Genomic DNA, 26,529 nt, shown 5'->3' with positions numbered 1-26,529 from the left:
CAAATAAATGTTTAACTCGTTCCTAGAAAACCGTTCTTTATCCAGAGAGAAGCAACTGGCTTCCTAATGATACTGCTTCTTGAGTTTTTTGTATTTTAAATAGAACTTAGAAACTGTGGGTGAAGTCCTGGCTGTGGTAAAATAATTAGAGATTTAAGTAATAATTTCAAAACTTTATGCTTTAAGTCATGAAACAAGAAAATCACTCAATGAATGTGTTTTCTCACTTGCAGCCCTTGCTCTAGTCTTGCCATATGTGCCTGCCTTGCAGGTGTAGAAGTAAAATCTGTTTTCCATGCAAAACTTGTGTTACTTAACTTTATTTATATGTCTGGTATATAAAAGCAGGCATGGACTTTAAAGCACTTACTAAACAATCTATAATATACTATATTCTCAAGTGATTAGACTTTCTTGTATCTGCCAACTATAGGAAATTTGCAATTCATTTTGGCAGGTTTTATCTTCTTTTTTTTAAGGTAAAATAGTTTGTGCTTCAACTTGAGGCTTGGCTAAATTCAGCTGAAACAAATAAATTGAAATTCTTTCTTTTAAGTTATTACATTGTTTGAACTTGAAAGCACTTCCTGACATTTGTTACTATGGCCTCTGCTTAAAGGAAGAGAAGTTACAAGAAGAAATCTGCATCACAACACTCTGAGATAATCAAGCAATTGTTTTATTCATGCATCAAGCAAGGGAAGCAGTAGGAGACAGAAAGTTTTACACTGCAATTTTAAAGAAATATAGATCCTTTTAGATTAATATTGACTGAAAATTTTGTAGAAGTACAATTTCTGCTGCCCTATAGAGTACTGTAGGACAGCTGTGACAGATAATAGATCACATTCCATGATAGTACAAAGAAGATGCTCTATTTATGATTATGAGTCTGTAAAAGACAAAGCCAGCCTGCCTGTTGAAACTTTGCTATGATAAATCCTTAAGCAAAGGGACCTTTTGTCCTCTACCTTTACTTTATGTAAAGCAATTAATTCACTTCAAGTTTGAGACTGTTTCTGAGTAGCTTTAATTTTTATTTATTTCTTAAAAACTTTATAAATTTAAATTTCAGCCGAGATTTAACTTTGAATTATCTTGATTTTTGTGCATTTGTTGGGGTTTGTTTGTTTGTTTTAATGGTCTAGGAAGTACATTGGTTTTGAGTCAGAAGGGATAATTTTGAACATTCTCAATGATGGTGAATTTTGAGGTACTTTGTAGAATTTATTTAAAGCTCTTTTGCACAAAGCTGGACAGATGGTTCCCAGAGCTTTGGCTGGGATAGAGTTAATTTTCTTCATGGTAGCTGGTGTGGGCTATGTTTTGTATTTGTTTTTGAAACAGTGTTGATAACAGGGGTATGTTTTTGTTCCTGCTGAGCAAGGCTTGCACAGAGCCAAGGCCTTTTTGGCTGCTCACACCATCCCACCAGTGAGTGGGCTGGGGGAAAATGACACTGGGAGGTGACACAGCTGAGACAGCTGACCCCAACTGGCCCAAGTGATATTCCAGACCATATGACATCATACTCAGCTTATAAATCTGGGGGAAGAAGGAAGAAGAGGAGGAAAGTTCAGAGTTAAAGCATGTGGCTTCCCAAGCCACCATTACCATGATGGAGCCTGGCTTTCCTGGAGGAGGCTGAGCACCTGCCTGTCCTTGAGAAATGGTGAATGAGTTCCTTGTTTATCTTGGCTTGCCCCTATGGCTTTTGCTTTCCCTATTAAACTGTCTCTATCTCAGTCCATGAGTTTTATTTTACCCTTCTGATTTTGCCTCTTCTGTCCCACTGAGCAGGGCTACTACCAGCTTCTTGAGGTGCCTCTCCTTTGGCAGCACTGAGTTTGGAGACAGACTTACTGGCAATTGTCCAGACAACAAGCATAATCCTTTGAATCTAGTGTTAGAGGATGTGCAGGGGGAAACCTTTGCTTTCTATTGTAGCTGAGCTGCTGCCACAAAACTTGAATATCTCAGGCTGTTTTGCGACAACAGGATAGATGATGAAAACAGCTGTTGGAAGAGAACTGTGCACATCTTTAAAATCATAGGATCTCTTAGTCTGAAAGGGACTTTCTGAAGTCATCTCATCCAATATCTTGCTCAGGTTTGATAAAACCAGATTGCTTGGAGATTTCTTACAATTTAGCATATAGTTCTGGGGCAGCATAAGCTTCTAAATGCTACAGTCCTTACAAAGCTGAATTGAGTTTGGGGTTCTTTTCCTCCTACCTGTAAGTTGGTGCTAATGTGCAGCATGCAGCTCTTTGTCAAGAAGTTTGTGTGCTGAAAACACCTCCTTTCTCTTAGCTAATTTTTTGGGGAAGGAGGAGGAGTCTAGTTTTGTCTGCATCACTTTGGTTTTTGCACCACTCGATCTGTGAATATGAGGAGGAGTGATGGGGATGAGTGAAGAGAGAGAGAGTACAGGAAAGGCAGTGGCATCCACAGAACTTCACCCCAGTTTCCCAGTACCTGAGTGGAATACAGTCCCCAGTGATGTTTGTGGAGGCAGAACTGACTGCCAGAATTTCCCAAACAAAATCATTGTTAACTTGGCTTAATTATAATCTGTGTTCTTTCAAATACAGCAAGTAGACTTTCAAGAAGGTCTAAGTACAAGATAAATTACAAAGCAGTGTAATTAGTATTGGAAAAGTAACAACAAAATCTTTCAGCTCACGGTAATTCTTAAGGGCTATGAAAGTAGTTTAGTATCTTGCTTTTAGAATAAGCTCTGCAACTTCTAAGATAAAACAGCTCTCCATACTGGAGTTCAGAATGCAAAAGTATTGTTTAAAAGTTTTCTAGTATGTATCTAAATGTAGGCATGCATTTTGTAACTCTTATAATTCTGTCCTCTAGATGCATGTTTACTCTTTACTCCTCTTGCTGTGCATGTTAGAAGTGAGTTTGGTTTCTTTCACCAGTGACTTTGACTGCGTAGCTTTAATTTTAGAACAGGTCAAGCCTTCTAAGATATAGGTAGCTCTTCTGTCTGGAGCAATGGTGTATTCTGTCAGTTTTGAATGCTTTACCATTCATCCTTCTGGCAATACTCTGCCCTTTTAAGAATGTCTTGGGATGTCATTTTGTGACACCTCAGGGATGTGGGTTACACAAATAACCCAGAGTTAAAGATTTCCTTGTCATGGATTACATCTTGCATATTGCTGTCAGGTGTCAAAAGTGTTGCCATAAACTGCAAGTAGTCCTCCTCTTTTTTTTCCTTAAAAACAAAACAAAGGAACAAAAAACCCCAAACAAAACAAACAAGCAAACCAACAAAATCTACCAAGAAAACACAAACAAACAAACCCAAAAAAGAAACCCAAACCACACAACCAAAAAAACCCCCAAACCACACAACCAAAAAAACCCCCCAAAACAAAAAAGAACAAAAAAAAAAAAACCAACAACAACAAACCAAAAGATCCCTGCAAACCAGCTTTGAGTTAGGAAATAAATTAAAAATGGGGAAGTGTAGATGTATTGTTATCCTCCCATACTCTCAAATACTCATTTGTGGCCTCAGGAGGTGTTCATTGGTCTAAAAAATATCGAAGTGGATGCATTTCAAATATGTGTCCTTGGTAGAAAGGTAGTAACTCCTGGTAGATTAAAGTGCCTTTCAGGGTAAGGGTCTTGAGGTGCTTAAATTTATTCTGTTAAAACTTGCTGTTGTAAAATAAGCACTGACACGGGTGTACATATCTTGAGATACATGGTTGAAGGGTATATAGGAGAGGACCTGGATATTTGCTGTAGGAGAAAGCTCTTAATATTGTGTTGAGCTCAAGTAATTTAAGCACTTGCAAAATGACTCCATCCAAAGGACATGTGAAATATCTTGAACCTCCTCATTACCCACTATTTTTTGTACCAGGGGTCTTTTGAAACCTGTTGAAAGCACCATGGGAGTGTTATTTGGGTGGAAAGCTCTGATAATTCACAGTCCTCCTTGTCAAAATACAGGAAAATCACTCCCGAAATATTGTCTTTTTTGGTTTTTCTAATTTTTAAGTTGACAAAGTAGCTGCAAACCCCCTTAAACTGTGAACATGTCCTTTTCAGGTGAGAGCTATGTGTGTGCATCCAATGAACCGTACCGCAAAGTTGATTACACCAAGAACGTCAACCCGAACTGGTGCGTGAACATAAGGACTGGCTCCAGCCGGTCCTTGACGTCTTTGACATCCACGAGGAGCGAAGTGAAGGAGAGTAAAGATTTCATTAAACCCAAACTGGTGACTGTTATCAGGAGTGGGGTAAAGCCGCGGAAAGCTGTGAGGATTCTGCTGAACAAGAAGACTGCTCACTCCTTTGAACAGGTCTTGAATGACATCACCGAAGCCATTAAGTTAGACTCGGGTGTAGTCAAGAGACTTTGTACACTGGATGGGAAGCAGGTAGGAGAATAAACTGCTGTGGCCATCTAATAATCTGAGATGCTCAGTTTTCATAAGTTTAATTCTTGTTACTGTGTTTGCTTTAATCTGCTTCTGAATAATGACAGTTAAAAAAATCAACTTTTAAAAGCTTTATTAAAATATTAATACACACAACAAAATTAGAATTGTATATAATGTAAAATAAGTGGATCTTTACATTCAAGTAAAACAAATTATTTTTATGCCAGTGTTTTTGCATTGCTCAAAAAAGTGACTGTTTATTGAGTAATACAGTTTATTTGAAACATTTGAACTTAAGATATATATGTGTTTTCAGACTACCACATAGTGGCTGAGTGGTATAAGAAAAATATCAATGCCTCCTTCCATTGCACTTCCACAGATTGCTGTTTCCAGAGGTAGTAACTGACATGAGCTGTGGTCAAGAATTGTATCTGAAATGAATTATTCTGGGAGCATGGTCATATCTTTGCAACTTGCTTTTTTACTTTTAGTTTTATCTCTGCAAAAACAAAGCTAGGGTTATTGATGTGGTAGGTGTGTATTCTTGCACAGAAATACAAAGGAGTGGCCCACAGGATGTTCTGCTGCGCCAGTTTAAAGTGTCAGGAACACACTTGGTGTTGATCAGTCGCATTAATGACTCAGCCCTTCATAGAGCAGGACTTTGATACCTGATACTTTTATTTGACACTGCTGTGGAACTCTGACAGAATTGTGACTTTAGTAATAGAGCAACACAGGCGCAGAGTAGATCACATTGGTGTCAGGTACCCGAACTCTTGTACTGTTGACTAAACATTGATATCCTTGCTCATTCAGCAGGCATTTATATACACCTGCATACCTATACATCTGCATGAAGTAGCTGTAAAAGTTTCAGTTGTGTTCAGAGATGTGGGCATTTTTATTTTCACTATTTTTATAATGTTTAATGCCAGAAAACCTTTTTTTGAGGTGCAAACTTCTAGCAAATGTATCACAGAACAAGTGCACTTAGATTGCCTCAGCATGAGCTCTGTCTCTGGTTATGTTCTTTGTGCTTGGATACACTTCTTGTAGGGAAATATGTGAAAAGAGCAACTTCTGTGTTTTGATGAAAATGTAGCAAGGCAAAGGCTTCACTGAAACTCTTGATTTTCAGTGTTTGGTGGCAGCACAATGATGTGCTCCTTAGTTCTTCTAATAGGTTTGATTTTAAATGCGATTTGTTAATGCTGCTTCTTAACAGAGAATCCTTCCTAGGAACATCCAAACAGTGTTTGTCATGTTTAATTTAATTCATAATAAAATAGCATAATAAAATATTTATTATGCAGTAATGAGTCTCTTTAGCCCATGGAGTGTTTTGACACTGTCTCAGGATTTTGGTCCTCTCAAGCAAGTAGGGAGTCAGTAAGGGAAACTGCAAGAGCTCGGATTGTCAGTTCACGTTCACCTCTTCTTGCATTATCAAAACAGCAGAAACCCACTCATCTGCACTGATATGGAAGATGCAATAGTGCATCAGGGATCAATAAAAGTAGTTAACATTAAATATCATATGCATTGCTTGCATGTTGCCATCGCTCATGATGGATGATGACTGTCTTCAGCCTGTGGTACGGATGACCAATTATTGGTAATGCTCCAAAATAGGATTTTTATTTTTTTTTTTTTCTGCAGGACCTCCTCCTCCCCTTCTGTGGTAAAGGCAGTCAGTGAACTTGGACTGCAGCTGTAGGAGTGCTCTCAGGCGGGATTGAGAAATCCCTAATGCTGACTGTGAGCAGTCTGCAGAGAGTTGCTGCATGCAGCTGCCTCTGTGTAAACTGTTCCAGCAGCAGCAGCAGTGTGTAAATGTGGAGACCTCCCTCCCATTAGGAAGACAGGCCTTGTGCTTTTCCACAGACTTTGGGAGGGAGCCTTTGTTGCACAGCCACAGTGTAACTGTGTTTAGGAGCTTGTGAGATGGAGTGCCCCAAAGAGAAGACCTAGCACTTCAAACACCCTGACAAAAAATAAAAGCCTTCCACTACTTACATAGGAGGATGGAGAGTTCTTGTTTTGTTTTATTTTTTGTTTACTGCTCTTTCCCCAAAGTGAAGGGCTGACCCCAGTTTGAGGCAGTAGGGTTTTTTTCATTTGTTTGTTCACTGCCGGTATATGTAGAGGTTGGTGCCGAAGGGCTTTTTGGGGTTTGGCACATGAAGAGTTGCTTTGCTGCCAACTACCAATTGGTGGAAATTTCTGAGCCTATTTTCTCTAATGTAGTAATTGCTTATTCTTCTAAATCTGCTAGGGAGGCAGATCTTTTATGTTTGTTGTGGTGTTGGCACAGCTTGAAAGGCAACCATTAAAAAAAAGGCATTTTGTAAATGGCTGTGTTCCTATAAATGTAGCCCTTGTGTTTCTCATGGTTCTAATTTTTTTTCCTTGCTCCTTCATATTTTTATCTCTGTGGAAATACTTTTATTTTTTTTTCCTGAGAGAATAGGCTTAGGTTGTATTTTGTTTAATATAAGAATGGGGGTGAAATTCAGATGATTAAAACATGCATGTATAAAACTTGTATCCTTTGATTAGGGAATGCATTGTTCTGTTAACTTGTGGTGTGATTTTTTTTATTCCAGTAGAACCATTTAATGTGTAGGAAGAAATGGTGATAAAACCAGTGATCTTTCTGACCAATAGAAGAGAAAGGATGTTTTCAAAAGAGTTTTTATTTGCTCTCCTGACTTCATTAATCTTGACTGTTGCAAAATCTTGATGATAATAGTAAAACAGAGAATAACACCTGAGTTGGATATTTTCCTTGAATATACTTTGTGAAAACAGACAAGTATCTGGTTTTTAATTGTAAGATTTTATAATATTGCTAGGTTTCCTTTTATCTTCAGTTTCAAAATGAATGCTGTAACTTAACATATTAGTGCTTTGTAGCCTGAAGTACAGATCTATTTTTGAACTATTTTGATGCTGGCCTTAATTCTAACTTTTAAGCTATGAGCAACCATTTTTTTTTAACCTCTCAAGATTGTTGAGAAGATTTTTAAGTGAGAGAAATATTTCTGTAAAAGTAACTAGGCTTTAACTTTGCAGTGAAGGCTTCTGCTGTTCCAGTCTTTGTGCTTCTGACATTGAGGTTTGCCTAATATATTTGCTTGACCAAAGTGTTTTCCTTACTTGGCTGCATTTTCCTGGAATCTGTCACTATCCTACTGTGAAGCAAGGACAGTCAGACTGAAGCTTCTCCAGTTGGGAAGTTAACCCTTTGTTATCTCTGAAGAGAATGGAGGGTTTCTTTCTTGCTAAACAAGCTTTGAGCTTCAGTAATTGTGAAGCGTGGAGTGGAGACTGTGTGGTAAGCTGGGGGGAGAGATTCCCTGTAAGAAACTCACAAAAAACCATACACAACTCTGGAGCTTGTGTTATTTGACACACAAAAGAAAACTAAACCTTCACACTTTTTAAGCCTGCAGTGTGTTGCAGTTTCATGGATTAATGTCCATAACAGGATTGAAAAGGTGGATGAGACACCTTTTCTATACTTTGTTGTCAAAACAGTGAGAATGCACCAAAAATTAGCCTTATTTTGAAAGTCTTTTTTTGATGGGTATATTGGGGGCTGTCTCTGGAACCAAAAGTTCTCCAATTTTCTGTTATTGAAGTTTTTTAATAAATTTCTCCTTAAAAGTAAATTGGTAATTGAAGAAAACAGTTACTACATGTGGATGTATTAATCACTCCTTGTGCTCTCCTCCCAGTGATTTTTTTATTCTCTACTGACAGACTCGAAAACTCTTAGTAGAGAAGATAGCTTTTGAAAACTGAATTTTGTATTTGCTTTGCAGTTAACATACCCATCACAGAGGGCAGAAACCAAAATAAGGGATGAGCAGGAGAGATTTTGTTTATTAGCGTAACAGATTTTCCCAATATTCTTGGTAGGCTTTTGTCATTCAGATCTCAAAAATTTCCATTAATACTGTATTCTTGCTACAATCTTTATCTCAGTAGAGATCTTATTGTTTAATACTGAGAGAAGTTTTAGAACATATGAATTTCATTTTTCTTAGTTTTTCTGTTTTGTTGGCAAAGTCCTACTTGTATGAGATGATTTTTTAAAAAAATTAATTTTATTGCAGTTAAGTACTTTTTGGCAAATATTTCCCTTTAGTTCAATTCTCTCCTACTAAAGGAGGATGTTCCTTAAGCAACCAGGCTCTAGACATGTACTTTTTGTGTTTTTGTCATTTAATTTTGCTGCTACATCACTGATTGCAGGCTAAGAAACCACTGTAATAGAAACTTGCTTCAGAGTTGACAGGCATAATTTCTATTTGAAAGCTACCAAAGTAAATCAAGTTTTTATCTTGCATCTCAGACTCTAACCTAATACAGACACTGTACAAATGTAGTGGAAATGGCACAGGTTTGAATTTTTGCTACAAGCAATTTTGCAAGAAAAGAAATCTCCAGCTTTTTTTTTTTTTCAGTTCTAGTTCTGCTGAAATGTAAAATATTATTTTAAGCTGAAATGTTGCATTAATCTGCAAGTATGAGGGGAAGAAATCCTTAAGCCCTCACATAGCTCACAACTCTTTATAAGGCTTATATATTGTTACTGTGGAATGTTAGTGGCAGCTGCAGAGAGTGATTCTCTGCATTGCAGATCCCACAGAAGAAATTTGTGGGCAAGGAGTCCTTCCTCAGCTAACTTCAAGATTTTGAATAGTAATGATAGTCCCTGAATCCATCCTAAAGGCTGAGGGTCACAAGTAGTGGAGTCAGCTTATAGAAAGGGATTTACAATTTGCCAAGCTGCAGCAGAGTGACTGGGGATTTGACACTGTGGATATGATTGCCAATACAACTATGCAAAGAGTAGATATGTTGGATAGAAAAGCTTTTTAGAATTCATGGTTCATATCTACACAAAAAAGAAGTGAACCTGCCTATTTTGTGGAAAGAGGCATTTCTATTGCTGTTTTGGAGTTTGTTTGTTTGTTTGCTTGTTTAGAGGTTTTGTAGCTGACATAAGTCCGCAAATTAATAATGTGTGAGAAATTGTTAAACACTTTGTGGAGATGAACCCAGGAAATACATTTAGATTGTCTTTAGAGAAAAAGAATGGAACTTCTAGAAGAGAGATCTTCCAAGAGAGTAGGAACTAAGCGGCCTGTGAAGTTAAATCAGAAAATATACACACAGTACAGTGGAGGAAAACTCATACTAGATGTCAAGAGTCATTCTTCTCATTCACTGGATCAACTTGAGACAAAACCAACATGGAAGAGCTAAAGATTACTTTCCAGGGCATAGGAAAACCCTGAAAATCATTATAGAGGACTTCTGCATGAGTCTAATGATCTTACAGCTGATATTCATTAGATATGATGCTGGTCCCTGAGGTTGAGCTAAACAAATTTAACTCTCAGACAGGTCAAAAAATTCACAGAGCTGTACTATGAATCACTTTCTTGTGGTTGGCTGGATTATCTCCCTTTGTTTGAGTTAATATGTAGCAGTGGAATACCTGTACCACCTGGAAGTCGAAAAATTGTAGTTTGGTAAAACTCACATTTGTACAGTCACTTTTATGTGTGTTACAGGCCAGAAGGGCACTGACACAGCACCTGTCTGTTCAGGGAGCCTGCCAGTTTGGGTTGAGCTCTCAACACAGGATGCTTCGATTGAGAGCATGAGGTGGGATTTTGGGAAATTTGGGGGCTTTTTTGTTATTTGTTGGGGTTTTTTTTTTAAGAATACATAGTTAGGAATCAATTACTTGACTGGGGAGAAAGACAAGGGGAAGAAAACAATAGTGGCTACTTCTTTGTATCTGAAATAAGTTTTTTTTTCGTGCTGTCTTTTCTCATCAGTCAGCTAGGGAAGCATGGTCCAGAAAAAATGCACTACTTACCGAATGCACTGTTGGAATATTGCTGTTCCCAGTGGTTATTGATGACTCACTGCCAAACCGGAATTTCATATCGAGTAGGGGTCAATGAACGTGTGTCTGCACAAGTCTCTGGAAAAGACCTGGAAGATAGAATGGAGGATATGCTTAATAAATACAGATGAGCTACAGGAAGCCTGGACAACAGAAGATTAGAATCTTGACAAACTGCAAAAAGAGCTTAGGACAAAGCAGGTTGAGTAATCTTGCCCTCGCTGGTTATTAACAATGCAGATAGGAAATGCCAAGTGTTCTGGCTGAAGTGGTAAAGGATCACAGCTGAAGATGTGAAGATGAATTCATGGTGTCACTGGTTGTGCATGGGAGGGGAAAACCAACATCCATGTGGAAGTTACAGTCAATCATCTTGTTTCTGATATATCTGTCAGGTGCTCTGTCCTATTCAATGCAATGATGCCAGCTAGAGACAGCTTTATTATGGAAATCCAGAAAGCAGTAAAAAGATGTAAGGAAACATGTTCTCTGAGGAAAGATTAAAGGAAATGGAATCGCTGAGATGACAGAAATATAATCAAGTTTTTTTGGGGTGATGAACAAAAAAAACCTAGCAGCAAAAGAAAATTACTTCTGTGTCTTCCCTATGTATAGAAAAAGAAATAATAGGCTTACAGTCAAGATCAGGTCCTGTGGAACTTGATGGTAGATAGTCACTGTAAAAATAAGAATAATGAAGGGGTGATTTTTTTATTACTATTTTCAGCAGATAACTGGAGTCCAGCATTCTCTAAGGTTTCTGAAAACTGATTGGGTTTGAGAGTTTTCAGTAACTAAAGGTGATCTACCACTTTGGAAGAGCTGTTAAGCAGGAGATAAAATAAAAGTTAGAATATCTGTTAATATTAGAGTGTGCATGTGTACACACCTGCAACCCACAGAATTCAAACAGCAGAGGTTACAGTAGAAGTAAATTTTATCCTAATGCTAGCAAACCTCTTCTAATGTTTGATGTGAAACGTGGTATAAGGGAAGTTGGGCTTGTGCTGGAGGCTGGAATTGTTTCAGAGAGCAGCTCTGGACAGATGCCTATGTCTAGTCAGTGTGGGATACAAACCTTGCAAGTCTTACTGAAAACAAAAGAATTAAAGTGGCCGTAATCTTCAGGAAGTCTGTATGGCAGGAAATGAATTCATCCATGGACACACTACATGGTATTTTTGGTCAGACTTCCAATCAGTGTGCTCAGAGCTGGGAGCCAGGGTTGTTTATTGCTAGAAGGAAGGAGGAAGTAGCAAACTCGAGCAGAGGAGATAATTTTGGCCTCTGCTCATGGACATAGAAATATTCCTATCTCTAGTTATATGTGGAAGGAAGTGTTTGTCTGAAACCAACCTGAAATTAACCCTGCCCTGTCATAGTTGCAGCAATCTGAAAAATACTCTAAATATTTTTATTTATTAAATATACAGATGTCTTTTCTGTACTTGTTCATCATGGAACACTTTCCAAAGCATTTTCATTACATGCAGTGGTGCAAAATACACAGAGAGATAATGTGGGATTCATGATTTAGCCTGGAGAGTATCTACAGTTGCCAGAGGATCACATTACTAGTGCAATTATAATTTTAAGAAAAAAAAAAAAGGAAAATGGTAAGGATTTTATTTCAAAGCAGCAAAATTGTGATGCTGAAGGTGCTGCAGAAAAAGGATTAAAAAAGAAACAGAGCCTTGAACATCTAGGGAGTCATCTCAGAAGAGTGTGTTAAACTTGAAGTGAGCAATAATGCTGAGGAAGCTCTTCATCTTTGTTGCATATGCAAAAAATAAAGGTCATGCTGTGTGAAACAGCCACAGTCTAGCACTGGAAAACTTGGCTCTCTGGAACAAAGGTCTTTAGAATTTGTCACAGCAGGGGAGCCCCTGTGTCCTATTCTTGCTTTCTGGAGATCAATAACCCAGAATACAGTACAGATAGAATAGAGAACGTATCTCTTTCCTTCCCACAGGGATGCACAATTCTGGCTGTGGGGCTGTGCTGTAATGTTACTGGGAGTGTGATGGCTGCTGGGGACACTGGGTGTGAATTTAGTCTTTTTCAGCAAGGTGCAGTTTAGAGATGTGATCAGTAATATCCATTGCCATCGGACTAGCAGCTTGGTGAAGTGTGATGTTAAAATAATAGATTATTTCTAAAAATGAACATAAAATCAGAACCTGGTGTGAAGTCAGCACTTTTAAATTACAGCGTGGCAACTGAAAAATTTGCTGATATTTTAGTTAACAGTAAGCATGTGTGTCCTGCTAAAAGTGACATCCAACTTGCTGAAGTCTTTGTGGATCTATAGAGAAGATAAATCCTCCTGGGATTTCAATTTTTGTCTGCACACACCCAGAGCTGACAGCACTTAATAAAAATGACATGCTGCACAGTGTGGGAAACAATCACTGCAGAAGTAGTGGTGGCACCAGCGGTAGCGTTGTATCTTTGTTGATGTATGATTACAATAATTTTAGTGATGGGTTACAGAAATGGTGTGTGGAGCTCTTGGAATAAAAGAGCGGTATGCAGTCATTGTCTGCCATCTGCCATGCTAAAGATTGGGTCACATGACTTGGAAACTAAACCTTGGGAATTTGTTATGTCCCGCTGAGCCTGCCCATTAACAGATAATTAGTCTGGTAAAAATCTTTTGAATTTATTCTGCAGCTGTCATATGCCAGATTAGGATTTGTGTCACAGGTTCCTCATTACTTTGAGATCTTGGAATTTTTTTTCCTGTAATCAAATTACCCTGTGTTCCTTCAGGAAACAGTTCTTACATTATAACATTTTAACATGCAAATTTTCTTTAAGAATCTTGCTACATCTTACAGTGTAAAGCTGTTTACCAACCATGTACGAAAGGGTTTCAAGGCTGAATTTTCTCCATCCCTGTTTAGAATAAGCAGAATTTCTAGTTTTTGGATTTGGCCTTCAGGTTGTCAGGTTAATAGATCTGCTGCTTCTTGGTTGGCTGTAATCAGCTAGTGTTTCTTAAGTTTACTGAAGCATGACTGAAATCTTAAAATATGAACTTTTATATTTGTACCAGTTGCTAAGAAAAATGACGTTCTGTTTCATACTAAATTAATGGCAGGAAACATGAAACAGTTTGTTGGAGAGAGGAAAGGAATATTTGTCTTTAATGTTTAAAATATTGCTCACTGATTAATTTGCAGTGAACCTTTAAACAGAGAAACCTGAAGACTCAGATGGAAAAGCAATATTAAAGTCATAGCAACACAAGCCAGTTCCTAAAAGCAAAGAGCTTCCCAGCACTTAAAAGGAACAGTGACCCTGTTTATGGCTTACAGATTGAAAGCTTTGCATAGGAGGGAGTGATAACTCAGTGTTTACAGTGTAGGCAGTAAAAGTCAGTGTTCTTATAGCACTTGTTCACTGAGCCAACAATCTTTTCTTTTTTTTCTCTTGTGCAAATATGCAATCTATGCCACATTCTTAAATATTTATTTTGTTTATATTTATTTGGTGTTTTATTTACTCATACATGGTGCAGGATATCTCTGTATTTATGAAAGGCTTCTTGAAGAAAACAAAATATTTCAGAAGAAAGCAAGAAAGGATAAAATGTAACTTGTAAGCTAAATGGGAAGTTGGATTTTTGGCTAGTAAATTTGGCTTTTCTTGGCTTTCCCCATCTTATCTCTTACTTTCAACTCGCCATGTACCTAGGGACTTATGGATAAAATTATTGGAAAATAGGCCACTTAGCTAAAAAAAAAAATATATATATATAAGGATGCTTATGCCACAAAGAGTACCAGAAGAGCCAGAATCCTCTTTGTAAGTGGTTTCTGAAGTTGCCATTTCCTTGCATATAGAAATCTGTTCCTCTTTTAAAGAAATCAAGGGTCTGGTTGATTTAACTAAGGTAAAATTGATGAAGAGAAGAGCAACTGTGAGAGACAAGCATTATCCCTGTATTTTGCAAGGGACCCAATAGTGCAGACACAGAATATGCCCATGTGGCTGTACAGGCAGACATCAGGAGAAGTCTTGGAAGTTGGAAAGTGTTCTGGTTTCATTTGCAAAGAGAACACCCTGGTGCCCTGAACATCTGACTCAAAAAACCCCTCCATCTCTGCAAACAACTATTCTGGCCAGTTCCTTTTCTAGCTGATATTTTTGCCTTGAAGGGAAAAGTATTCTTTTCACTTCCCTGGACCCTGGGGGGGGTTAAGCAGGGAAATCTGTTTGCAGATACCCATGCAAGGTCAATTCCATAATTTTCCCACACTAATCTGTTGCATTAGAGCATGTTTTTAAAATTTGTTTAAGATATACTTGCAAAATTTAGAATATATTACTTTATATTTTTACTTTAAAAATGCTGTAAAATGGCTATTCTAAGCTTGTAAAATCTAAGGGAACTATGAACAAATGAAGAAATGTCATTTGCAAAGCTCTGTATTTTTTCCTCCTTCGCTTTCATACGCAAACCATAGAATTTCCTGGAGTTTTAGTGCCAGAGTGGTGTTATTACCTGCAGCTATGGAAGTCTGTCACCTCCTTAAGAGCACACTCCTAGTTCAAGCACTAATCTTCCTTTACCTGGCAGGGATTTGCTTCTGCTTTTGGGCTGACATAGGTAATCGGATGTGTGAAAACCTCATCATTGTCTTCTGTCACAAAACATCAAGAAGCTCAGGAGAGAAGTTTCAGTCCGAGGTGCAAAGGTGTTTTATGAGAAGTTTTTAGGGACTGAGAGGCCTTTGAATACTCTTGGAACTAGTAATTATTTTACGAATTTTATTGGGTTTGGCACATGAATACATTTTGATTTCTTACAGCACACTTTACACATTATTTTTACCAATCTTCTACTTCTCAAACATTTGACTTTAAAAAAATGTGATACTTATCTCCATAACTTCTTTTTCTTCCTATCTGTATATCCCTGAATATTCAAATTTTAGAATAGTACTAAAGTTAGTGGGGGAATGAAAATGTTTGATATTACTTCTTATGGATAGACATTTGTCTGCAATTTCCGAAGGAATTCTCATGGCTTGCTCGCATATTTTGACATTACTTGGAGATGAAGGTTTCTATTCCTTGAGCTTCTATTCTGGAACTTCATTTTTTCATTTAAGGTCTATATAACAAAGTATGAATGACACCACACCTACTGTAATGGACATGGAAAGGACTTGCCAGATATTTTGTTTCAGTACAAATCAAAAACGAATTAATAGGAAATCATCAAATCATCAGAAGTAGTGAGAGACTATGTACCTCTAAAAATGACTGGTAGTTTAGAACCTGGTATTATTTTTATCTGAGGCTTTCTGAAGCCTCTGTCACAGTCCTTTGTAAGAAATAAGATTTACATGGAGCATTTGGATATAAATACCTAGCAAAAGTTATTAAGTATGGGGGAAGGGCATGCCTGAAAACTCAGCCTGATTGATGTTTAAGCAAAAAGCACATCTAGTTTTAAGGCTATTAAAATATGATTAGTCACATGGAATTTATAAGGCCAGATCACAACACTTAAACCTCCTTTCTTTATCTCTTTGGAGGCGGATGCAAGCCGAAAAGTTTCTAAACACCTACCTGAAATTGAAAACTTCAGTTTATCCATATTGCTTGAATAAGGATTCTTAACTAAGCAATAAAAGCAGCTTTCATTGCATTAGCTCTGTCAGCAGGTCTTCACTTGGTGGCTGGCAGTGGAGGGCATTGTTTCTTTACCAAGAGCCTCCCTGAAGAGAGGAAATGGAGCCTGGTATTATCCTATGGAGAATGCTGCTGTTGTGTAGAAAAGAGTTTGTACATACTCTTCTGATTACACAAAATAAGTTATAAAAGTCAACTGGTAAACAAAGAAAAATTAGATGTGTACCTGCTGTGGCTGTTCTCCAGGGGTTGGACACAAATGCACCATGCACTGAGGTATGTACCTCCACACTGAGGTATGTTCTCCTGGACTATGGAAAAGCTGGGAGAGTAGGTCTCTGAGTATTCCTTCTGAATGTGAATCCTCAGTGTTTCACCCTTCTCAAGTTTTCAGCTTGTATCTGAAGGTACTTCCAAATATTTTCATGTGCTTTTTTTGGGTTTGTTTTTTTCTTCATCTGTAGCTGAGTTTAGTGGTGAAATTCTCTTGGACTCACATGCGCATTAGAGGCAAAATACTCCTGGTCTTCCAGTTTGTTTGGCTGATAGTTGGAAATGAAGCTATATTTTACAGGGAGTCTTTTCCTTTCCCCATAACTGTAGTGCCTGTGTTTCTTCCTTCTCTTCAATGCCATTGAAAATTTATACAGATTCCTGGCAATACATTGCAAAAATTATCATTGTTCTGAACAGAAATTATTTGCTGCTGTAAATGTTGGGGAAGGATTGAGGGAAAAACTGGGATTTCCCATGCAGACCCCACTGTGAATCCATGCTATTAGACTGGTAAGAATTACAACACTTTCTCATTTCATGATAGAAAAAAGGATTAAATGAAGTTCAAAACTTGGGAGTGAACTAAAAAAATCTTTTCAGGTGTGATATGAGGAATGAATATTAATATTTCTTTTGTAAATTGACTTTGTTAGGGATGAGTCTGAAGTTAGCAGCTCTTTTTGAGCTCATTTATTTCTCAGTGCTTTATATATTCATATATAATTAGTCTCAAAATGTTTTAGATGATTCATGTTCCTTCATACCATGAGTCATTTTCAGTCTGACTAGCACACTCAAAAAAATTTTATTTTTAGCTAAGGGTAGATATTTTAGACATTTTGTATAACTTTGTAATTTTGTGTAGAATGTTTGTGTAAACTGTCCCCAGATGACAGGGAACAAGTTATAACTTTGTCTTTCTCTATAGAGTTACTTTTTAAAATTATCATTTGCTATAATAGAGAGTGCAAGCTTTCTGTGAAATGGAATATTAGCAAAGGAACTCGTATTCTAATAGTGTATCACCAGGTTTCAGTGAGAAAAGTATGCATACATAATATATGCATACATCTATATACATACCTATATATATGCTTGAGGGTTTGTATTTTGTTAAATACATAAAATTGTTTTCAGAATTTGTATCCTCAAAACAACAGAACTTTTTAAAATAAAAAGTATATTTGAAACAGATTATTCGCTTCTAATATTGTGTTAGCCTATATTCTTTGGTTAAATCTGGCTGACGGTTCTTAGAATTTGATGTATTAGGTTATTTTTCAGATTTATGAACTTATGAACACTTACAGTTATTTTAAAAATTAAATTCTCAGGTCAGAATTAGGGTTCTGAGAAATTAATTTTCAAAAAATACCTGCATGTTTTCACTAGTTCATGGATATACATGGAGCACTTGACAAGCTTTTCGTTTGCAAACAGTGATAACAAAATTGCTGGTTGCAAATGACATACTGTGCATCACCTCTTTTGCAGAAACTTGATATCTGCTTTCCTCTAATTTAGTGACCCTTTTCCATTACCTCTTTGATGGGATTTGATTTGCATTTGTCTTGCTTGCTTTGCTTCCACTATTGCAGCGTTATTATTTCACTATTATAGTATTAAGATAGCCTTGGAAATCCCCCATGTGATTTCTGTCTGAATATGACAGGCTTTTTTATACCCTCTTTCCCCCTTTTCCCCTGCTGTCTGTGCTGCTGGTGTGTGCTAGGCAAGGTATTTAAATGGATGTGTCTCTGGGCAAGGTGTTAGTTGTGCATTTGAGTTGAGGAATAAACTTACCTTCTTCAACACTCTTTGCCATCTTTCCCACTTAAAAGGATTGAGTGTCCATAGCTTTTTCTTCCTTTTTCTTTCTTTTTTTTTTTTTTGGTATATTTGGTGTAGATTCTTTTTGGTTTTCCTGCTGAAACGTACAGTTTCTACTGAAAGGTAAGTATAATATTTAACAAATTCTAAAACTGCAGGCCTATATCTGCATGTTCTCTATAGTATAATGTGTGGTGTGACTTTATTCAGAATAATACTATGAGCTTTTTATAAATAATTTTCACTGAGAATTTTCAGTTATGTTTTCTCCTCCCTCTCTTGCAATCTTTCCTCCAATGTGGAATGAATTGTAGTAAAAAGTGTATTTTGTAAGCTAGTGGTATCAATATTATTGTTTGGGGTTTCCTTTGTTGTTGCAGCAAAGTATAGAGTCATTTTAAAATATTTTAATGGCAAATCTGTTGGAAAGACACTGGGAACTTTTGGCTGTGACTGTAGTAAAAGTTATTTAAAACATTGTATTGGAAGAGTAAATATTGTATTGGAAGAGTAAGTGTTTTTCACCAAGAGAAGCAACTTGGAGAAAAATACTTCTTGGGTTTCAGTTGATGAAATATTGATGCTTCTGACCAGTCATGTTAGGTAATTATAATCTTACTACACAGAAAGGTAATTCTTTCAAATGAATATTTTTTCTATTTGAACTCAGTTCAGTGAATTTTAAAAAAAAGTTTTATTTTTCTTTGGGTCAATTTGTCCCAAGCTTGATGGTAGTAAGGGATGAGCAATTGTGCTTCCCCAGAATGGTGGAGATTGGAGGGCCATCAAGGAGTAAATGATATGCACTTTTGTGGTGTTTCTTTAAATGAATGTCACCAGACAGTTTTAGAAAAAGCTGATGCAGCATCTGCCACTTCATGTGGCAGACAATAAATCCCCATAGGGGATTTCTGCATTCATTTGGATATAAGGAGTTTACAATGACACACAATAGATATGGCCTTTACTTCAGTCTACTTAACTGAAGTAAAAGTCTTAATTTCAGAATATTTTATTCTTAAAATATCAATAAAATTTGCCAATTTTGAGAAAAAAAGTCACTATTTACTGGGAAATCTGAGTTGGCAGAGGATGGCCATAACTTCTAAAGTGCATGACCAAGAGGGTGGCACAGTTACAGACTGAGGGTAGATACATTTGCATATAGCCTAGGAGGCATATAAAAAGTAGTATTATTTACTTTTAACTTCTGTACTTGTTAAAAAGCATAGAATACCTTCTCATTATAAAAATGTTTTAAACTTACGCTCCTGCCATCTTTAATATGAGCTTGGAGGGAGATGAAATGTGTATGTTTGAGATAGTGCTATTTTCATAACTGCTAATACTCTTAAATTTTTGTGCTTTTCTATTCTTGTTGAGTCTTACTGCTTTTTGCTTTCCTACATAGACTTATCACAGTAGTAACTTGCTGAGGCACAGGGCAATACTTGAACATTCCTTGGGGCTGTGTGTAAACTTAAATTTGAGTTGACAGCACTTAATTAAACATGAAGCATATGATGAGTAACTGTGTGTAGGGGGAGATTGCATTTCTGTTGTGGGTTGCTTTGGAAATGGTTTTCATTTTTTAAGCCTGCTGGTTTTAGAGTTATCCTAAGTATTACAAATAAGTCAACCGAATCAGAGAAATGAGTCTTCCCAGGAGGACTAGGAACTTTGAATGAACTTGATTTTTGTACTACAGGCACTTCATGCTGTATCTTTTACAGCATTCTCCAGGTTCTCTCAGGAATATGTGTACAGATAAACAGTGAGTTGAGGAAACTCAGCGTGAGTCCAGAGAATCCATTGCTCGCTCACGGCTCTGAGCTGCTGTGTTTTGTTTGATCTAGATCTTAGATGCAATAAAGGAGGTACAAAAATGAGTTTTAGACTTTAATGCAGCTCTGCAGAAAGCTGCATTCAGTCCTTCCATGATGCTTGAGTTCCTCTGTGTTTATTAACAGTCCTTCCTCTTTTTAAAGCACCATTATCTGACTGTCATCTATTGAATGTAAACATTTGCGTAAAAATTACTGAAGTTTGTTGTGGTTTTTGGTGGTTTTTTTGACTAGTAAAGAGTTCTGTAACAAAAAATACTGTTACAGCCTTCTTTCCACAAAAAAAAAGCCTGTCAGGGAAACATCTATAGAATACTTAGAAGCAGGATGAACCATAGATTCCTGGAGCTGCAGTTAACTTTTCCATATGGTGTTCTAAGCAGCAGTTTCAACATGGTGTTCACAGAAAACAGATGGTTTCCAAAAACTAATTAGGAATAGAAAAGTAGTCGCTGGTAATTTAAAATTCCCTTCCTGGGGGTCTGTATCTCCACTAGAAGTATTTTTTTTTTAGGGAGACTCAGGAAAAGGAGGAAAAATATTCCATTGTTTCAGTATATGCTTTCTAGAAAACCTTTTAGCATTATGACAATATTTTGGGGAAAAATGAGCCTTATTGCTTACTTTGCCTCAGACTTTCCACTTGCAACTGAATTCAAAAGGGTATTGTTAATATCAAATAGATGATTTGTAGCAATAGAAATGATTAATCATTTTTTTAAGGCAGCTACTAAGACAGGTTGTTGTTTGGGGAAGGCTTTGCGAGTCAGGCAGGTGTCTGCCAGCACACCTCAAGGCACTGCACAGAGTGCTCTGTAATGCCAGTCCTTTTTAATAAACCACTGGGGAGAATGTCACAGTAAAATAAATCAAATAACTGTGGTTGGATGTGCTGAACACAGACCCAAAAATCAAGGTTCTCCCACAGAGTGAATCTGCCAAAAGTAGCTGGGCTTGGGTTCTAATTTTGAACAGTGAATCAGTTGATCACTGACAGGGCCCCAAGGAGGTCTGCTTGGCACACACACTGAAACTCTACCCAGAGCTAGTAAAAACAACATATGTTCCCAGAAGCTGCTTAGGAAGCTCTTTAAGCACTGGGGAATATCTGCAAAAGCCTTAGACCTTGAGAGTAGAAATAAGGACAACAATAACCTCAGTAATGAGGGACTAGTCACCACAACTATTACTCCTCCTTTAGCAATGGTGGCTAAATGGATTAAGGCTAATACTGCTGTAAACAAGTGTAAGAATGGTTAAATTCTAACTGGGATTCCAGTGTGGACAGAAATTCTCCTGATTTGTAAGAAGAATTTGTAAGAGCAGTCAGGGCAAAGGGAATCTTTCAGTATAACTGGTTCAAAGGTGATATTCTGGCATCTTTAACAACCTGTTTTAGCCTTTTATGGTCTATATTATCTGAAGGCTGGTGATATTCCAGCATTTGAAGAGAATATCAGAAATCACACCTAAGGAAGCATTTTCTGCTTTTGGAGAGTATGATTCTTGTGGTCTAAGGAGAAATAGAGTGACAAGAATTCAGGTGTTTCTGACACAATGTATCTACAAAATCTTAGTAAAATGGGTTTGTATTTTTTTTAAATCAGTTTCTTCAGGATCAGACAACTAACTTTGTATTAAGTCATATGTGTAATGGAAGTTAGCAGGAAGGGAAAAAAAAAGCGACAAATCCCTGTATGTGCTTAAATTATGATGCTTCTCCAGACATTGTGTACTTTATGCAGCTGAAACCAATGAAATCTTGACCTGACTGCAGAAAACAGGAGTTTAGTTTGATGCCATGGTGCTGTGTTGTTATTTGTGGTCAGAAGTGTGTGACAAGGACAACTTGTGCAGTGTTTGCTTCAAAGCCTGTGTACTTGTGAGCAGATTCAGTGTCTGCTGCTGATGTGCTACTGAACAGAAGCTGCTGCTGCTGGCTGCATGGAGTTGTGTTCTTGAGCTATCAAGAGGCTGCCCATATTCCTTTTATTGTGTTGTTGCAAGCAGACTCTGGTGTACAATGTGCCTTTCTCTGCCACTGCAAACCCAGGTGCAGGCTGTGGAAGGGGCTGTGCTGCAGACCTCCCTTCTGCATGGGGTATTCTTATTACAGAATAAATTTTAAACTACTTAAATACCCCTTTAGGCTCTTTATGTCATGATCTTATTGTGCTTAGCTTTGGTGAGGACACTGCTTTTTAGAAAAATGAGGAAGGACTTTGGAATTTTTTTTTGTGTTTTGCAAATTTATCCTGATGATGGTAATGAAAAAAACCTGTAATCCAAACATTCACAAGTTACTTGCATGGGTATTTCCATCAACTGCAACCATAGGTGCATTTTGATCCAGATTGAACATCCTGATACCATTCTCTTTAAATTGCAGTATGCAGCAAAAGCATCAGTGTTGCAGCTTGGATTTGGGCACACTGAGCTGGACCTTGATTAATTCCATGTGTTGAGAGCTGTGATGGAAACAGAATTAAAGCTACCAGAGAGCATTGCAGCTACAGTAGCTTCTAATTCTGTACAAAATAACAATGCAGTTCAGTTGCTGAGGCTGCATTTGCTGTTCTTAGGTGCCACAGACCAGCTTAGGATCAGGAACACAAGGAGCACCCTCTGTATCATTGATCTGTCACTAGTTGTGCAGCATTGCAGCCCTCATCTGTTCCCAGTTTTGTTGTAAACTGAAACATAGTTTGCATTTTTATCTATATTTGCAGTTTAGGTAATGTTTCTGAAAATCCTCTTTCATCAAAATTGAAAACAGATTTGATAGATACATAAAGATGTTAAAGAGAACTAGTTAAACAGAAAACAACTCCCCACAATGGTGAAGCAGTGGCACAAAACTGTTTTGTAACTACTCTTACTGATATAGCAATATAACTTTTTCTCATTAATCACATGAATAACTTATGCTTCCACTTCCATAGCCTGGTATTAGTTTTTAGCTTGGAGCAGATGAGGTTTTCCTTGTTGTTTGTGTTTGTTTATTTAGCCAGAAATAGGTGGTCACCGATTTATAGACTAGCCAGCTTTGCACACTATGACTTGGAAGAGATCCTACTGCTGCATTTGCTGGTGTTCTCTCTGGTTTCTGTGAAAAAAATATAATCAATACAGTGACAATTATGAGGTCTGATACATGGGGTGTTTAGCATCCTGCAGACAAGTGATTTAACAAGAAAAAAAACCCCTGAAATTAACAAAAGCACCCCAATTTCCATTTATTACTGTATTTAAATGCCTTTCAGTAATGTATTAATGCTTCTAAATCCTTTTTAGATAGAGGAAAAAGAGTTAATCGAAAAAGCAGCCCTCAAACAAAAAATACATTTAGTGAACTCTGACTTTATTATTGGAAAAACAGAAACTTGGGAGACTGTCAATTTAGCAGTAGGTATCTTGAATAGAATTTTGGAAAAAGATAGCTTTTGCCAAACCACTGAAAAGGTTTGGTCGGCCAGAGTCTCAATATTGTACAAACCCAAATTTTGCACTGGGCATCCCATTATGCAAATTGGCTTTATGAGTCAAAAGAGGTTTGTATTACAAGGAATAAATATATAATTCTGTGTAAATACAAGGAATATTTGCTCTTCAATGAGCACTAGGAGTTTGGAAGAGTGTATGGATTCAAGTACTGCCAGATATAAGTGGAAGTGAAAATTCTTTAAGGATACCAGCATTGCTTTCTGAGCAGAGCCTTCAGTGTTGAGCTTCACTGTTACTGATGTTATGGTTTTATGATTGTGTTTGCTCCAGTCTATGCTTCATAGTTCAGTGTCTTACAGAAGGAGGAAGCCTGGAATATATTTTTGAAGTTTCTTATTTAAAAAATCAAAAATAATAAAGGTTTTGAAATGGATCTTCAGTAACAATCTATGAAGTCTTGTTCCTGGTCTCTGAAAGTTTATTTCCAGATAGAATTAATGATTTCTGAGCTAATCATTTCAAAATGAAATGAACTTCCTCATGCATTTCAAAAGCACTTTTGATGTGATTGATACAGAAGTTCATAAAACATGGTGATGCTACCCAGATGCTTCCAGTGTTCAGCAGCATTTCTCATGTTCTGGCTCAGCAGAAACAGTCATCCAGACTACTTTAGAGGCTTTTAATATTTAGCAGCCTGTTGCTGAATTATGGCCCTCTAAGCATCTTTACCTTCTGATCCACTCACTCTTCAACTAAATAAAAACCCATACTGAGTCAGCATTTAACTCAGGAAAGAAAAAGAACTGAGTCACCTAAATCCTCTGCCTAACTCACCAAAGTTGAGTTCCAATCTGCTAATAGCAATGAAAATATTGTGGTGTGAATTTAAAACGAGCCTCAGCAGATGCCACAGAAGTCAACTGATTGATATTTGGGGTTTAGCACCTTTTATCTGTGCTCTTAAATGATCTGGAGAATTGGACAGGGGTTTAGTTCTGTGTTTCTGGGGTGGGGGAGGCATCCATTTTGCTTTTCTTCCTGAAATTGTGGAAGTTTGTTAAAAGGAAGAACTGAGATTTTCAGATATTAAGAAGAAGTGTGTGTGACATTTTGTTGGGTTTTGTTTTAAGGAGAAACTCATGGAGACACCTTTTCTTCTGGTTGACAGTATTGATGCATCTGTTCTTTTGTCAGTACCTAAAGTGTATTTGTAATACATTTGCTGTCTGAACATGAAATCAAACACATTTCCATGTCTTCAAATGTGTTTTACATCTGTTTATCAGCTTATTAAAGTGATTCAGAAGCAGCAGCAGCAGACTTAGAAGTAATATTGGTTGAAGTTGGGAGCTAATGAGATTCAACTGGATCTTTGAAAGCCAGATAAAAAGTAGTTTCTATTTCCTGTGCTACATTAATTTTTTTTCACATTTTTGAGCCTGTCATCCTTTTATTAATCAGTTATATCCTCATTTTTCTTATTTGATGCCCCTAGCCCAGCATAGCTGTTCCAGTTTTTGCATAAAGCTGCAAGTACAACAGACCTCAATAATTCATGACAGACAAAGCAGAGTAAGCATGGAAGTTAATTTGCTGAGCACAAAATGCCTCCACACTTTATATGGATGTATTTTTACACAGAATTTCAGTCCTTTCATCTGTGAAATGTCATTGTTTGAAAAGGTGCATAGAGAAAACATCCATAAGCTGAATTTTCTTCCAGTGTTTGCAGTTAACTGAGGAGGATACTTCAAGAATCAAGTATCATTAAAAGCTGTGTGTGCTGTTTATCAAGCTGTTAGCATTGCAAGGTAATATTACAAAAATAGAATTGTAAATTTAGTTAGAAGTACAGTTGTTGCTATGCTGAAACAGATAGAACCCTAAGTAAATGAAGTGTCTTAAGGGCTAAAATAATGTTAAATAACCAAAACTTAAAATACATGTGAAAAGCATCCTTCAATCTGTGAGGAGCTCTATGGATTTTATCAAGGCTTGTTGTTATGTGAAGTAGTATCTGTGAAGGGAACAGGACTGAGAGAGAGACCTGAATCAATAGGGTACTGAAAGTTTTTTCCCCTCCTATTGCAGTGCTATGAAAAACAGCTTTGAATGACTGCAAGATGAAACCCTTGACACAGGAACTCGGAGAACAATAGATTTTTTATATCTCTACATAACAATATTAAATTTCAGTGAATCATGCATTTCAACTAATATTTTGTGCCTTAGAATTAATTAATTTAATTTTTAATAGAATTTCAGTAGAAAACTGAATTTAACAGCTCCTGCATGAGCAGTTTAAGCCATAGGAAAAACATAGAATCACAGAATTATCAATTGAATGGCCCCTTAAAGGTCATCTAATGCAACCCCTCTGTGATAAGCAGGGATATCTTCAACTAGATCAGGTTGCTCAAAGCCACATCCAACTTGACCTTGAATTTTCCCCAGGGATAGGAAACCCACAGTCTTGCTGGACAACCTGTTCCAGTGTAAAACTATAAATCTCTCATTTAAAGCCTAAAGATTCATGAAAAATTATTTGTACCTGTCATCAAAGGACATTTCCAGATTTATGCCTTTTCTTTTATCCTTTCTGCACTGGCCACAAACCAAGTTTGAATTTCTTATTTGTATGTGGAAAAATAGTTCTCATCTAAAGAGCTGCAGCTTTTGTAATGTCTCCAGGAAACTGTCTGCCCATAAACACTGGAAACTTAGGATTGCAATAGGTTATTGATTAATGCTACAGAAGCTCTTCTGATCTAAAGAACCAAAAAACCTGAAAGTACATAGATTATTGCCCATACAATTTTGGGGGTTTTTAAGTTTTCCATAGTATGTGGATGCCATGTTTTTCAAGTAGGGTGATTAGCCAAAGGCATGATTTCTATAATAGTGCAGGATAGGTGATTTTATGGGAAAAAAAAAAAAAAAAAGTAAAACTTAAAATTTAACTGCATTTGTATTGTGGAACAGGGTGTCATTAAATCAGTAAGACTTGATTAAATTGGGTGAACCAGATCTCTGTCCTTATATGTGCCCTTTTCCTTTTAATGTTCTTTCAAAATACAAGTAGCTTTTATTTTTAGCGTGGCTGCTTGGTGGTGAGATGGAAGGTTAGGTGTGTGAA

The 26,529-nt window shown here is 37.1% G+C and overlaps 1 protein-coding gene across 5 annotated transcripts in view; it reads left to right on the top strand.

The window, feature by feature from the left end:
- DCLK2 (doublecortin like kinase 2) overlaps positions 1-26,529 on the top strand; it is a 78,610-nt gene that overhangs the window by 8,928 nt on the left and 43,153 nt on the right. For all 5 annotated transcript variants that reach the window (XR_010783480.1, XR_010783479.1, XM_066547967.1 and 2 more), the window contains exon 2: positions 4,078-4,412. Coding sequence is in view for 3 of the 5 variants with exons in the window: in XM_066547967.1 (XP_066404064.1) it covers positions 4,078-4,412 (335 nt within the window). In the remaining 2 variants the exon portion in view is untranslated. The remainder of the gene's footprint in view (positions 1-4,077; positions 4,413-26,529) is intronic.

The sequence above is a fragment of the Molothrus aeneus genome, chromosome 4, assembly GCF_037042795.1.
Source record: "Molothrus aeneus isolate 106 chromosome 4, BPBGC_Maene_1.0, whole genome shotgun sequence".
In the NCBI taxonomy this organism is placed as follows: domain Eukaryota; kingdom Metazoa; phylum Chordata; class Aves; order Passeriformes; family Icteridae; genus Molothrus; species Molothrus aeneus.
Note: the sequence above shows the minus strand (reverse complement) of the source record. Positions and strands in the feature narration are given on the sequence as shown.